At 37.8% G+C, this 14778-nt stretch overlaps 1 protein-coding gene across 1 annotated transcript in view; it reads left to right on the plus strand.

Annotated features, from left to right (window-relative positions):
- LOC104387563 (partitioning defective 3 homolog B-like) overlaps positions 1–14778 on the plus strand; it is a gene marked incomplete at its 3' end in the record, with an annotated part of 181676 nt that overhangs the window by 152395 nt on the left and 14503 nt on the right. The window contains exons 9-10 of the mRNA XM_009996336.1: positions 661–789; positions 12096–12281. Coding sequence (XP_009994638.1) covers positions 661–789; positions 12096–12281 — 315 coding nt within the window. The remainder of the gene's footprint in view (positions 1–660; positions 790–12095; positions 12282–14778) is intronic.

Consider the following 14778-nt stretch of genomic DNA (forward strand, 5'->3'; position numbering starts at 1 on the left):
CTTTTTTTTAAAAGTCATTTCTACTGGCTTTTTTACTGTTTGTCAACAAGTATTTCACACTGCAATGTGGAAAACTGCTTTTCACATGGGTCCATGGGTAGTTTGACGAAGGAGAATCTGATAACACCTTGATTGGTTCTTAAATCAGATAAATGTATCCGTTTAGAAACAAAACATGTCTTTCCTCTTGAGTCATATCCAGAAAATCTCTAGTTAATAGTGAGGTGGTTAAGTGCTCATTTTAAGGCAGTATTGATCAGATCAGTCTGGTTTAAAAGTTTCAGGTATCTTGTAAGTTACAGTCATAGTAACTGATGGGTTGTTTCCACCTACAAAAAATCTGAAAAAGCCCTTAAGGCAAAGAATTCTATTAATACTTAGGTCTTGCTTCTGTACTTTTTAGCTTCAAAGTGTTAGTAATTAAGCCTCACAAACCACCCCTGCAAGGTGGGTATTACAGACCTGCTGGAAGAGATGGTGAAAATGAGGCGAAAAGAAATTCAGTGTGTGTGCAGAGCCAGAGGGGGAAACAGTGTGGAAGTTGTTGCTAATTCTTTGCTCTCAATCACTGAATGACACCTGTGTTAGGTGAGGGGAAAATGAAAAAAAAAAAAAAAAAAAGGTGAACTCACAGATCCTCTCTTCTTTTCGGTCTGGTAGGTCAATGGACGGGACATCACTGGCAGGACCCAGGAAGAGCTCGTAGCTATGCTGAGGAGCACAAAGCAAGGGGAAACGGTTTGTCTGATTGTGGCTCGTCAGGAGGAGGCCTTTCTACCTCGAGAGCTGGTAAATTTGTTTTTTCCTGAATTTTTCCTGAACATATTGCAGGTTTTAAAGCTAGTCCAAGAAATAGAAATGAACAGCTGTTGGTTGAGAAAGCCAGTAAAAGGTAATTATATAAGGCTTGTTTGAGAAGTATTTATACTTTCATTTAATTTTGGGTAGTTGATTTTATCTACTTCAGATGTAATTCCGTGGACTCTGAATTTTCCTCCCCAAAATTACGTCATAAGCATAACTCACAAGGGAATATTATAAATTAATTTTGTAACTGTGATGTTAAGCATCACCAAAAATGGATTGTTCTCTTTCAGAAAAGCAACCAACTCTAAACCAGAAATTTAAAGTGCATGTAATGAGTCCTACAGCTTATCAGGATCAAACTGGTGGGGTGGCTGCCCCCAGGAGATGTATCTCATAAGCCAGGTGCCAAACAGGAGTGGTGATGAATAAAATTCCAATGCACTTCCCCCCCAAATTTTGGAAGCAAGTTTTACTTTGGCTGACTACATAGACTCTTGTATGTGTGATTTTTCTTCTGTATCAAGTGCTTGATTTTAATTTGTGTTTTTTTGAAATGCTCACATGAAACTGTGTTCTCCTTTCTGTCACATAGACAGAGGAGGACTACATTAGTATAAAACTGCTATCTGATGCATACTTGTTTCCTCTCAATGAAGGTCATCTCTTTGGTCGCCTCTTCCTTATCTTGATTTATGGCTATACTTGACTTTTCATTAAGAAGTTCTCAGGATAAAGGAAGGACAGCATTTCCTGCTTTTGTCTCATTTTATCTCCTTTAAAGAATACAAACTGCCTTCATTCTTAAGATGCAGCCTTCTTGCTTTTCCTTTCCTATAGACTGTTAGCAGAATCTTCTACCAAAATCTTCCGTTGCCTCCTCACAGAACAATGCTAACAGTTTATTGATGGAGGTAATAGTGTCTGTGGTAGGATAAGAACTGGAGGGGAGTTCAGATTCTCTCATGTGAGCCTTTCCTCTTGTGCTGCTGGTGTCCACTTTTTCCTGTAGCACAGCAATTGTGAGGTGTCCTAACAAAACTTTTCATTTTCCCTTTTTTACTGCGTAACCTTTGAGAATAGTGGCAGAATATTTTCAGCCCTGTAACTGAGCATTTGCTGTCAGTGATTCCAAAAGCACAGTCAGTCATTGTGATACTGTTTAGTTTACTCTGAGATGTAGAGTCATCTGTGTGGATTGGAGGGAAATTTCTGATGAAAGTACTAAACTATCTATTATATTTAGGTTTTCTTCCACCAGCTCTTCTGAAATACCAGTGTGTAGGAATAAAAGGCTGGAAGAATCTGCGAGCTATTTATAAATTTCACCTACTACAATTGCCTGCTATTAATTTCTAGCCCCTACAGCAAGGATTAACTACCTTTCAAAAAGGTGACTTACTTATGACTGAGATGATTGAAATCCAGAAAGTAGCCACATTTATTCTGCTGGCTTGACCTTTGCTCAGATTGCTTCCTCTGTGAAAGAATGATGCACAAGTGATGGCTCTCACTGTAACAGTTGATGATATGTGAATTCTAGCAGTGTTCTGTGTTTCTTGTTATCCCAATCAAGTACAATATGATACAAATGTGAATTACTGAAATACATTAGACAGTGTTATGAAACCAGCCCTTCTAAATTTAAAAGCCTTTCAGCAACATCTGTTTGGTAGCTGATGGCAAAAGTGTGGGTTGCCATACCACTAAGCTAACAGATGTTGATACTAACACATTGCTTGTTAGAATTCATGAGATGTCTGAGAATAGTCTCAGCAAAGATTAAAAAATAATAATGATTAAAATTGATTTAGCTTTTTTGTTTGGTTTTAGTTTTAGCCATGATATTACATTGGACTAATCCTCTGCTGACTCAAAAAGTTGCAGTGCTGTTTCGATCAAAGAGGAGAAAAAAGCCAGCACTTAAAATGTTTATTTTTTGAAAGAAAGGCAGTGGATGATCCAGTATTTTTCAAGGACAGCTGTAACTGAATGGCCTGACTATGTAGCATGTGTGTAAAGTTTACCTAAATACTTGGGGGTTTTGTGAATGCCTGGCAATAACAGAGTAATTGCTTTAAATCAGACTGGTTCTTGATTTGAGCATTTATCTGGGGACTGTAATCTGATAAGCTGTTTGTTTCCTTTACATTCCCTGTTACCTGTTGGAAGGAAAAGGAGAAGGACCACCTAGTAAACACAGTTTCCTGTGGCAAAGGTTCCTGTGCCTCTGGAACTTGGACCCAATAGAGGACATGCACAAAACCACATTTGAGCATGTTGCTCCACTAGAACTGGGTTCCTACATGGATTTCTGGAAAGAATTTGATAGCTGAATGGGCACAGAGCAAATAATGTAACAAAGCGACAGGAGGTGGCATTTGGTTTACTGGATGTCTAATAATACAGTTTGACACTGTCTCTTTAACAAAGCTGTGGTTTGGAGAAAGCTTGGTCTCACAAATATTTTATCTTCAGTAAGCTGGATGAGAGCAGAATTTGGGAGTTTTGATTCTGTGATCTGTGCTGATAAACTGCTAGCAAGTGGAAAAATATATTCAGAGTAGCAAACCTTTACCACAACAGCCAAGAGAGATGTGATATGGGTGAGGATGAGTCTGTCTTGCTAACAGACATTATTAAATTACATGTAGCTTCAGCTACACTAGCCCATGCAACATCTGAGAGTTGTACAGTTAGATTGTTTGCATATAATTCGGGAACAGAACAGAACCCCTGATCTTTGTAGTATTGTTACCGCTTTAAAAAAAGAAAAGGAGGATCTCATGAGATACTTATTTTTTTTATGGAAGTAGTTCAGTGCAGTAGAATTTGGACCAACCACAGGCTGCCCTCCTTATTATCCAGTTAGCCAAATGTTCCCAGTAATTCATGCCAGCTGTTGACAATGAAGCAGCTGAGTAAGGAGCTGATTCCAAAACTCTGGGGAAAATCTTGATTCACTTAATTACCACTGTCTACAGAGTGACCAGTGATTAGTGCATTCCTTAAGGTGCCTTTGGGTTTTAAACTGTGTAACATTGATTACTTTCTAAAGGATGGTGGGTATTACAAAGAGAAACTGGCTTAACTGAACAGGTTTATATTTTCCAACTACTGTCAAAGTAATTGGAGTATAGCCACATCAAACTGTCGCTACCATTCTCTTGTGTTTTGAAAGTAGTGTTTTGATCATGTATATTTGTTGCATCTTGCTTTTTGTCTGGGAAAACAGGTGTGATCTGAAGGTGCCATTTCTTGTAATAATTATATAAAAATCAATTACTCCCTCTTCTCTTTCTTTATCCCCACACTGTTAAAACAAGCAAAGCTACTTGAATGAGAACAGCTCTGTATATAAGTATGTATATAATGTAGTGGCTGATCTTCAACTCAGCATCTTTTTTGCACATGTATTACACAGGGTAGAAGGAAGCAGGATGAGGATAACTTCAATTAAGCATCTCTTTTTCTGTTTACCATGTGATTAACTTTTATGTTTCAGTAAATTCCTTCCAGTACCTTAATCTTCTCTGTCTGAAGGTGTACTAATTGTTTCCATGAAGTATTGTCCTTTTTATTTTTAATATTCAAAGCTGATTTTTTATTCTTTCCTTTTAATTGTTGGGGGTTTTTATGTGCAGGAAATAATAGATGAAATTTCAGCCTAGTCTTAACCATTTTTGCACCTGTTTTTGTAGGCCAAACCAGTGATTCCTGTGCTTAATTAACCAGAAATAGTCAAATAATTTCATTCACAAAATGATTCCCGCAACTACCTCTTTTCTGTTTTGTTACCTCTATTCAAAATGAGCAGAGTCTGATGGGGGAGGAGGCGTGTGGAAGAAAGATCAATATATATATTGGATTTTAATAACATATACAAGATGCAATTCTTGAGTTATTCTGCATAATGAAGAGAAGGATATTGTGAATACACATAGTACCTGTCATCTTGAATAACTTCATAAATTGTAGATTTTTTAAAGTCCTATTTTTTCTAAAAAGTTTTGAATGAAAGTGTTTAATTCTGGGCCTGTAGATTATCTGGAACAGTTAAGAAATTAGTGTAGGTTTTGTCTAAGCAAATGTATCTTTTTAGAATGAAAACATTGTGTAGTGCAGCTCCTCAAAGGTTTTCAGCATTCATGATGTCTTTGAGAAGTTTATTATAGCTCAGAGTACTGGAAACTGTGTGCTGAGTTTTGTTGAGTAGTTGCTGTGCTCATTATAGAAGTCAGTAAGAAATTACTGTTTGGAAGGAACATGGCAGTTTTTCCTGTCACAGTGAACTGCAGGTATGGCAAAAAGTAACTCTCTATCCCAACTTTTGGGGAACTCCCTAATTTTCCAAAGGGGAATAAATTGGTTGAATAATTAATGTATCTTTAAAAAGTGGTTGCGTTTTTCTTTAAGCGAAGTCTGAAAATTTTGCAGTGGTAGAGTAAGTTTTCCTATGCTGAGAAGCACCAGTACAGCTACCAACACAGCAAACGTGTTTCCTGTGCTTTTCCACCTGACAGTGACAGCCTTTTCGAGACCACAGAGACATTATTGCATCTTGTCTCCTGTTGCGTTCTCCATTAAGCCCATCAAAGTGTTATGATCCAGTAATGATTTGTCTTTCACATCCCAGTCTTCCTATTTTCCTGCAAATGTGAGAAACCTAAAAAGAGTGGTCTGAAAGCTGTAGTCATAACACATTGCCTGCAAGAACCTCTGATGGTGCTCTGCCTGCTGGTAAGGAAGAAGTTAGAGTGGAGGCAAGTAAGGAGACTTAAGTGTAATGTTACTCATACCATGACATACTGTATTTGCTTACAGGATTTCTGCCCAAAACTTCTAAATTGAGGAACCCTACCTCAGAGCATTGAGAAAGAAAAACTGTTTACTTAATAGCGTCAATCTCAGCTCTGGTGATCAGACGTATCTCTGCATCAGAACAGAAGCAAATAAAATCTGACTTTTAACAGAAATTGAGTCTTTATACATTTTAGATGCTTTTACCCAGATTTGCAGTATTTGCATTTAATAAAACCAAAGTATATGGGCAATTCTTAAATATTACTGGCAATTGTAGTGCCTTGCCATTTACAAGGATCACCAGATTTATTCCATATACCATATGAATTTTTTTTAAGTCTCACTGCCTTAGAATCCATAAAAAAAAATTTCCTAGGCTGACTTTATGTAAAACATGTGCATGTGGCATTTGAGGTAGACATGAAAGAAAAACACAGAACTTATTGCTTTGTTTATTGCCTCTTTAAAACAGTAACCAATAAATTGAGTAAAGAATTTGATTTGTACATCACAGCATTAGTGATCTGTTTGCCTGTAGTATATTCTGAAAGTACACAGTAATGGCAATCCTTAATTCACCCTGAAAACACCATGCAATCTTCCACCTTCATACCTGATAAGATTCTATGATCTAGGTGGTAAGGTATATTAGCTGCATAAGGCTTCACCTCACTAGGGTGCTTAAGCACATGGCTAACCCCACACATGTGATGAAAATGAGTGTTTTCAGAGTGGGACATACCTTGATTGAGGACCAACTAGTTAAATTTTTTCACTTTGCTACAGGTACATAACCTCAAAGGTTAAGAAAGATTTCATTTTTAAAAGCTGAGTAGCAGTGCCATACTGAATTACAAAACCTCCTTTGCAAGGACAAACCACTTCCTTGGGTCAGAATTACTTTGGAATCTTGAGGTATGTCAAGAAAACTGGATAATCTCCATTTTGAAGCATCTTGTGACATCAAATGGTAAACTGTGAAATGCAATGGATCTGTCTTGGTTAAAGAGCTAAATCTAGTTTTGTCAGTTTTGAAGCTATAATTCCAGAGAATCTCTCTGTCGAACCAGAACCATTCTATCTAATATGACATAAATTTGTAGTGTACTGTGGTAATGTAAAAAATATCCAAGTACAGTATGATTTATCTCTATGGATGTGCTATTGGCTTTTTTTTTTTTCTGTCTTAGCAGGGTGTGCCATTAGTGACCATTTAGTTTTTATTGCATTATGTAATACAAATGATTTTTAAAAAGCCAATATAGAAGCATCTGTCAGAAATGCTAAAGATTACTACATGCAGCAATGGCTTCAGTTATTTACTAGATTGTGATGAGATTATAGCAGTGCATTAGCTTTGAGTATTATTTTGAAGAGCATTACTTTATATCTATTGCAAAATACAATGTAGATTTTATAGTGAGTGAATACTGAGCTGTCTGCCAAGTATTTCTTAATCGTGGTAAAGCTCTTGGAAAGAACACAGACAATAGTGCAAATAAGGAGGTAGCTTCTTATCAAGTTTTTCTGGCAATAATATTTATGTGGTGTCACAATTTAAATGCTGCTCTTTTAACTTTTACAGATTTTTGCTGAAAATAATTGCAAAAGCATGTAAATGTCTTATTTCCTTCATAAGCCTTTGAAAATAACCCTCCTGGGTCTCTTCCCTTTTGCTCTCAGCTTTGAATGGCACTCCAGGGAGTTGGCATCTCTTATCAGAAATGAGCAGCTAGGCAAGGGGCAGACAGCATATTGAGAGACCATAATAATGTGTTGGTCAAGGGCATCAGACAGGTACTGAAAGGTCTCTTGTTGTGTTAAACAAATGCTATTTCCTTCCTGGCTTAAGTGGGAGCTACTTTTATTTTTTTTGTAAGCTTCTCTTTTGGCAAGAGAACAATAGGGATAAATAAGGTAACCTTTCCAGTGAGACATATGCATTAGATTATCATAAATCCACAGATCAAAAGTGCCGTGGTCAATGAGAACAGGCATTGTAAGATTAAATAAAAGGACTAATTGAAAGTGGCGTCCCATGGTAGACAGAGAACTGACACAATATTGAGGAGATATAACCATAGGCTAAGTTGAAAGGGGAGGAATATAATGCACAGTACTTTTTTCAAAGGTTGCAATTCTGTTTGTACTGATGATTGAGCAGGTTTTGTGTGTTATGGGAATAAGAGAAAGTTAAAAGTATATTCTGTCTGGTCTGTAAAATACCAATAATTTGTTGGTGAGACTTCATTATATACCTGTAGGTTTTTCCTGGGCTAGAAATATATTTATGCTGCAACTCATTTCATTCAGTCTGTATTTGACTGAATTGAGATTCTAGGGTGATCTTGAGGTAAAAAATATTTCTAATAGAATTCAAGGTTTAGGGCATTGGAGTGGACTTCTTTTACCAGGCCATAATTCAGATGATGGTGGTTGCTCTATTGTAAAGTATTGATGTCTTGCAATAGTGTTTTAGCAAACTCAGGGAAACAGAAGCAGTGGAAATCCAGCTCTGTGAGTCACTAGCAGTGTTTAGTATTCATACCTGCATATTCTAGGAACAGGAACCAGCACTTATTAAATTAGATACCCAAATGAAGTAGTTAATTGATGAGCTGTTAACTTAAGGATGACTGGAGCTCTTCGTGGTCATAATTGAAAAGACATTCCTTGGGAAGAGCACTGTCATCAGGATAGTAATTTGAAACCATTTAGCGAGTATAGGATGAAAATAAGCTTCTAGGTTCTGTTCATCCCTTTTTATTCCTCTATTTTTCTCCTTTCTGCTGCTTCTTACATTCTCCCACAAAGAAAAGGTATTTGCATGAAAGACTGACTACCCAGAATTTGCTGTCATCGAGTAGCAAATTAAAATTTTAAGGGAATAAAGACAGAGTTTATTTGGTCTTACAGTCAATTTGTCATAGATTTGTAGATGTGCTTCTCAATTCCTGTTACCCATCCCTGTGAAATCATTGAAATGTCATTCACCCTCCCTTATGGGTAACAAATTCTCGATAGTACTATTAAAATTCTGCATTATTTTTAAATCAACTTTCTCTGGATGTTCTTATCAAGCTGAATATAAATACTGAAAAGACAAGATTTTTGAGATGATTGGACAATATTGAACAAGAAATACTTGTGAAAGACTTCCAGGAAGATTAGAGAGTTCTTGTTGTCCAGTAATAGGTGAAAGCAGCTGGTTTTTAGCCTTACATTTACTAAGATTTCTGTATGATTAAATTAATTGTTTCCCAGAAAATTGTAGCAACGGAAATGGTAGTCAAATGTTACTGTTTCCAAATTAAGTACTAAGGAAAGCAGAGAAAAACAAAATGCTGGCAAAAATTTACTGTACTTTGATAGATAACACATCCAGGCATGCAGACAGTGACCTGCTAGGTTACTTAACAGGAGCTAATGCACAGCACAGTTGTGTTAAAGACAGTTGGGAAATACTGTAGAACATTGGACAATTCTATTCCTTTTTTATTACTCTGCTATTAGCAATTAGAAATTGGACTAGATTATACTGAAAAACTGTGTAATGCTATTACTTTAGTAAGTTTGTATTGTGAGAATTCTGGTGGCTGCCTAGTCAGTCTTTTTCCCCAGCTACTGATGGCAAAGGTTTTCTTCGTGATTCGCCAACATTTCCTTGCTTGCTATTTAAGAGACATTTCTGTTGTCCAAAACTGCCTGCAAAAAAAGAAGGGGAAAAATGCTACTGTAAGTGCTTAAGTGTTTTGAAGACTATTATTGTGTCCCCCTTTTAGGCTTTCCCCCTTCCCCAAGGTTAAATAAGTTTGTAAGTTTGCTAGTTTCTTGAAGCCTACAGCAGAGCACGGTGTTGCTGCAGAGCCTGTGCCTGTGTGCCCAAGCGGCAGAGGAGGGGATGGCATCCTGCCTCCTACAGCCACCGCTGTCCCTGGCACTGCCAAGACCTTGGACATGGCAGGGGGGTCTCTGGCCTTTTATCAGTGTCATGGCTCAGTCAGTGACAAGAGTCGTAGTACAAATGAGAATGGTATTAATTAGAGGGCTTGACTCAAATTCAAGGTAGACTCATCTGCCTAGTTTATTTTCATATATTGTCTTGAGGGACATGTATAGATCCTGTTCTCTGTCATTTTTTGCAAGTTTGTGTTAACAAATGCATGAAATCCTTATCCTGAAATCAACATACATCTTGGAGCTTAAAGTGAAACAGGTAAGATGCACCTGAAAAAGAAGCCAACAGAAAAAAAAAAATAATACATTTTTCTTGATAAAAATACTGTGTCACATTTTCCTTTAAAGTTTTGTTTGCTTTTCGAGGTGTTGGGTTTTTTTTCAGAATAATAGGCTTTCTGCCAGGGCTCACCTTCAGCCATCCCCATTAAAAATTGATCTGAATGTGATAAAACTCAGTTTTATATGAAGTCCGTGTTTATACTGAGATAACACTACAAAGCAATTTGTGACTGCTCTGGTGAAGGTAGACATGGGAGCTTTTTTGTCCTGTGATAACAACCCTCCCTCACTGCTTTCCCCATGGTATTGGAAGACTAAACCACAGTACTAATATACAGAAGCGGGGAGTCTGATGCAGATGTCGCAGGTTGAAGTGGAAGAATAGCAGCAGCACGTGGGAACTGTTTGCCCAGGGGGACAAAACAGACTGGCCTTAAGGACTGCAGGAGACATCATATGTCTTGGACATATGCCATTGTACTTCCTAGCCACAAGGGCATATTGCTGGCTCATGGTCATCCTCCTGTCTACCAGGACCCCAAGGCTCTTTCACCTACACTACTCTCCAGCAGGTCAGCCCCCAACCTGTACTGGGACATCGTGTTGTTCTTCCCCAAATGCAAAACTCTACACTTGCCCTTGTTGAATTTCATCATGTTTCTCCCCGCCCAACTCTCCAGCCTGTCTAAGTCTCTCTGAATGGCAGCACAGCCTTCTGGTGTGTCAGCCACTCCTCCCAGCTTAGTGTCATCAGCAAACTTGCTGAGGGTACATTCTATACCCTCATCCAGGTCATTGATGAAGATGTTGAACAACACCGGTCCCAGTACCGACCCCTGAGGGAGTCCACTAGTCACACACTTCCAACCAGATTCTGCCCCATTGACTACAACTCTCTGACTCCTTCCTTTCAACTAGTTCCTGATCCACCTCACTACCTGATCATCAAACCCATACCTGATCAACTTATCTACAAGGATGCTGTGGGAGACGGTGTCAAATGCTTTACTGAAATCAAGATAAACCACATCTACCGCTCTACCATCATCTATCCACCTAGTAATTTCCTCATAGAAGGCTATGAGGTTAGTCAAACATGATTTACCCTTGATAAAACCATGTTGACTGCTCTTGATGACCCCCATGTCCTTGATGTGCCTAGAGATAGTAACAAGAAGAAGTTGTTCCATCACCTTTCCAGGGATGGAGGTGAGACTGACCGGTCTATAGTTACCCAGGTTCTCTTTCTTGCCCTTCTTGTAGACTGGTGTGACATTTGCTATCCTCCAGTCCTCAGGCACCTCTCCTGTTACCCATGACTTACCGAAGATGATGGAGAGTGTCTTCGAGTTATTTGGAGAAGGAAGAATGAAATAAAATCAGATGCATAAGATCTTTTCCACTAATCCTTTCATGAACACTTTACTCCATAGTAGGTCTCCTTGTTTCGTTTCTGTAGAGCACAAGTATTTCAGGCAAGAATTTGATTTTGTTCCATTTTGTTATTCTAACCTGCTTTAAGAAAAAAACTAACAACAAAGCAAGCAGCCCCCCAACAACAGCATGTAACTCTAGAAAAGTGTAGATACAATACACAGTAAAGGAAAGTTCTGTCTGGTCTTTGCTAGCTACAGATGCACAACTTGCCAATCTTCTAAACAGCAATCTAAGCTGGGAAAAATCTTGGGATCAACCTCTATATCAGAAGGAAAAATAACCCAAATTTCTGTGGAATAAAAGTATGTACAAGGGAGTTAGTGCAGAATAGGTTACTGTGTTTTTAATTCTCACCCTTGCTTTTGTTACACCAGCTTCCTTCTGTAGACAGGCTTAAGGATGAAACTCAATTTTCAGAGGGAAATGGGATATAACAGTGCAACTATCATTACAGCTTGTGAGCTGTATGAAAATATGTTGAGAGTTTTATGGCTTACTTTTGCTATGCAGATCTGTTTAAAATAAATGCCTTTTTTATATTCTGCTGCAACATCAGTTTTATTTCATGTGGAACTAAGCTATTTTACCTTCTATTTATGCATATTCTGAGGTATCATTAAAAGTAACATTTTAAGCTAGATCATGTGAAAAAAATATCAGCAAAATGCATTCTTGGGTTTAAGGTTGCTGCTTCAGGTTACTTTCTGGAAAAGAGAACAATATATTGTTGTATGAACCTATTGATGCAACTACTTTATGTATTGTCTCTGCCCTCTTTACACTCACATTTTCATCCTTGTTTTCTCCAACAGAAGGGAGAACCAAGCTGCAGTGTTCTTTCTCCAGAAACCACAGAGCAGCTGACCTTTGAGATTCCTCTGAACGACTCTGGCTCTGCTGGACTTGGTGTGAGCTTAAAAGGCAACAAATCTCGGGAGACTGGAGCTGATCTTGGGATTTTCATCAAATCTGTTATTCATGGAGGTGCTGCTTTTAAGGTATGGAAGGAACACATCAGACAATGACTGCGTTACAATTCTGACATTTCTTTTTTGAGTACTGAGTCTCACCTGATAAGCATCCTAGAAATAAATACCTTTTTGTCACTCATTCCTTCAGGTGAACTGTAAATCTGCTAATGTTTTGTCTCAATGTTCTGGTGTTGTATATGGTACACTTTTCCACAAGTGAATTGATGGTAACCTTGAGGGGCATTTGGATGCTGCAGAAAATTAGGAAGGGGGAGGAAGGCTAAGAGTGTGTGGATACAAGGAATGGCTGCCTCTCAGCTTCCCCACAGCCCACAGAAGGGCATGGGAAGGTTTGTGTGCTTTTAGGCTCAGTGATAGAAGTTAGGTGTGTACGTTTCTCATCTATCTGCACTGCTTTTGGTCCTCCCAAAGTGACACAGGCAGACCCGTAATAAGCAAAAGACAAACTTTTTAGAAAAATTAGAAATTGACTGATCTGTGAGGATTTAAGGATTCAGGATTATGTGTTTCATTTATGCTGTAAATGAAAAGCTTAGCTCATTGTTTTCTTTTTATTCAAAATAGTTTTTACAACTGTAGTAAAAACACAACTTGGCTGAGCCTGGCATCGGTTGTGCAGAAGTTACAAATTGTTTCTGAGGTGCATTGAATTGGTAACATTAAATTGGTAAACCACAGTATTTTGAATTGTTCTGTACCCTCTAAGGACTATGCAAGGACTGTTGTACATTTTTAAGATTTAAAAGTATTTTAATTATTTTCTAATCCTTAGGAAATCTGTTAACTGCATTTTTTTTTTTCCCAAATAAAACTTGGAAAAGGGGAACTTTCTTGAAATTAGAAACAAAAGTCTTAATCTTTCAGGGCTAATGTGTTTAACTATTGTGAATTCATAATGTAATTTTTTTCTCTTGTGCTATCTCAGCAATTCCTGACAGTTCTCTCTTCTATAAAAATACCTTTTAATTCTGTGTATGTAAATTCCTCTACTGACATCAGCCTGCTAAGTAAGACAATTCAAAGCATTAAAACTTTCATGATCATCTATTTACAGCAGACGGTAAATAGCAATAATCAAGAATTTAGCTTTGGTCTGAATGTTTAATACTCCCCTGCTTCTCTTATTTACCTGTCCTAGTCCCACAGTTATTTCAAAGCTCAGACTTTCTCCAGGATAACAGCCAGGTACTTGCAGTTGAGAACAGCATCTGTGGTTAGCTCAGGGTTAAATGACAAGTGAGTAAGCTCCTATACATGGTATATATCAGAAAGAGTTAGGCACGATTGGCCAAATTAGGCCTGGATAAACTCAATTTATGTGCATGTGTGCTAAAGAGTGCAACTCATTTTACTGTGAAAATGAGGGTGACCTCCTTGTGTTCCCAGCTCTGTGTTCCCTCAGTAATTGTCCACACCAGTTGCAGTAACAGTGTACATTGCCACAAATAAACTAATTGTTTTGAATTGCAAAGCTTGTGGAGCCATGTTGTGGCAGCATTAGTGGGATGACTACCTGACTTGTCCCATCATAGACACATAAGACAGCTCTGTCAAGCACTGTACATTTACCACTATCTATTCTCCCATCATTACTCCAGAGCGGAACCTCTGTTCTCACACCAAAGTAAATGGGACACTGATAAAATTTGTCAGCATGACTAAAACATTTTGTCTTTTGATAACCTGTGGTGCTATGACCTGTTCTCTATTCAACCTTGTTATAGCCCTTTCACCAATTAGAACTGTTTAGTTATAAATCTGAGTATAGGCTCCAGAACAGACGAGATAGCAGCTGAGGCTCTAGCTTCAACCAGAACTGTTCAGAGAATCTTTCTGATGTTTTATACATGTACCCATAAAATGCAGTCATTCTGGCAATGTCTTAAGAACCAGTTTTCTGTTGCATAAGTATGGAGAACAACTGTCTTTCTCCTAGCTAATGACCTTTGTGTAGAACAAAACATCATCAGTGGGTATTAACAATAAAATGTCTTGTATAAAGTTAAAAACCGTGCACATATTTGTACATAAATATTTAAAGATGTCCTCATTGTCCTTATATCAAGTGTTCTCTTGTTCAGGTTTTTACATAAAAAGCTTTTCTATCCAGCTGATTGTTGTCCAGAGAATTTTCCCATAGGATTCATTGTAACCCTCTGAAACAGAGTATTATGGATTTAGACATGTGCGTTTGCTTTTCAGTGTCCGAAGTTTTCCTGAGAAACTATCACAGGAGGGAATCATAATGCTCACTGACATGAGAATTCTCTCACTATTTCTCACTTCTGCATTTAGAGTTTGACATTCATTCCAATTTTGTGGTATCATGCTAATATAAGGGGGAGCTTTATCCCCTTGTCTATACAGTCACTACTTGTCTTCAAAAGAAATCATGTACTATATTGAACTTCAACACACTTGTTTCACTGTTGAAGTAAATGCTCAGTATTTCTAATGCTGTACAAAGGTTTTATAATATTACATTTATTTCACCAGCATGTTT

Source organism: Chaetura pelagica, unplaced genomic scaffold (assembly GCF_000747805.2).
Source record: "Chaetura pelagica isolate M959 unplaced genomic scaffold, ChaPel_1.0 scaffold3, whole genome shotgun sequence".
Classification (NCBI taxonomy): Eukaryota; Metazoa; Chordata; class Aves; order Apodiformes; family Apodidae; genus Chaetura; species Chaetura pelagica.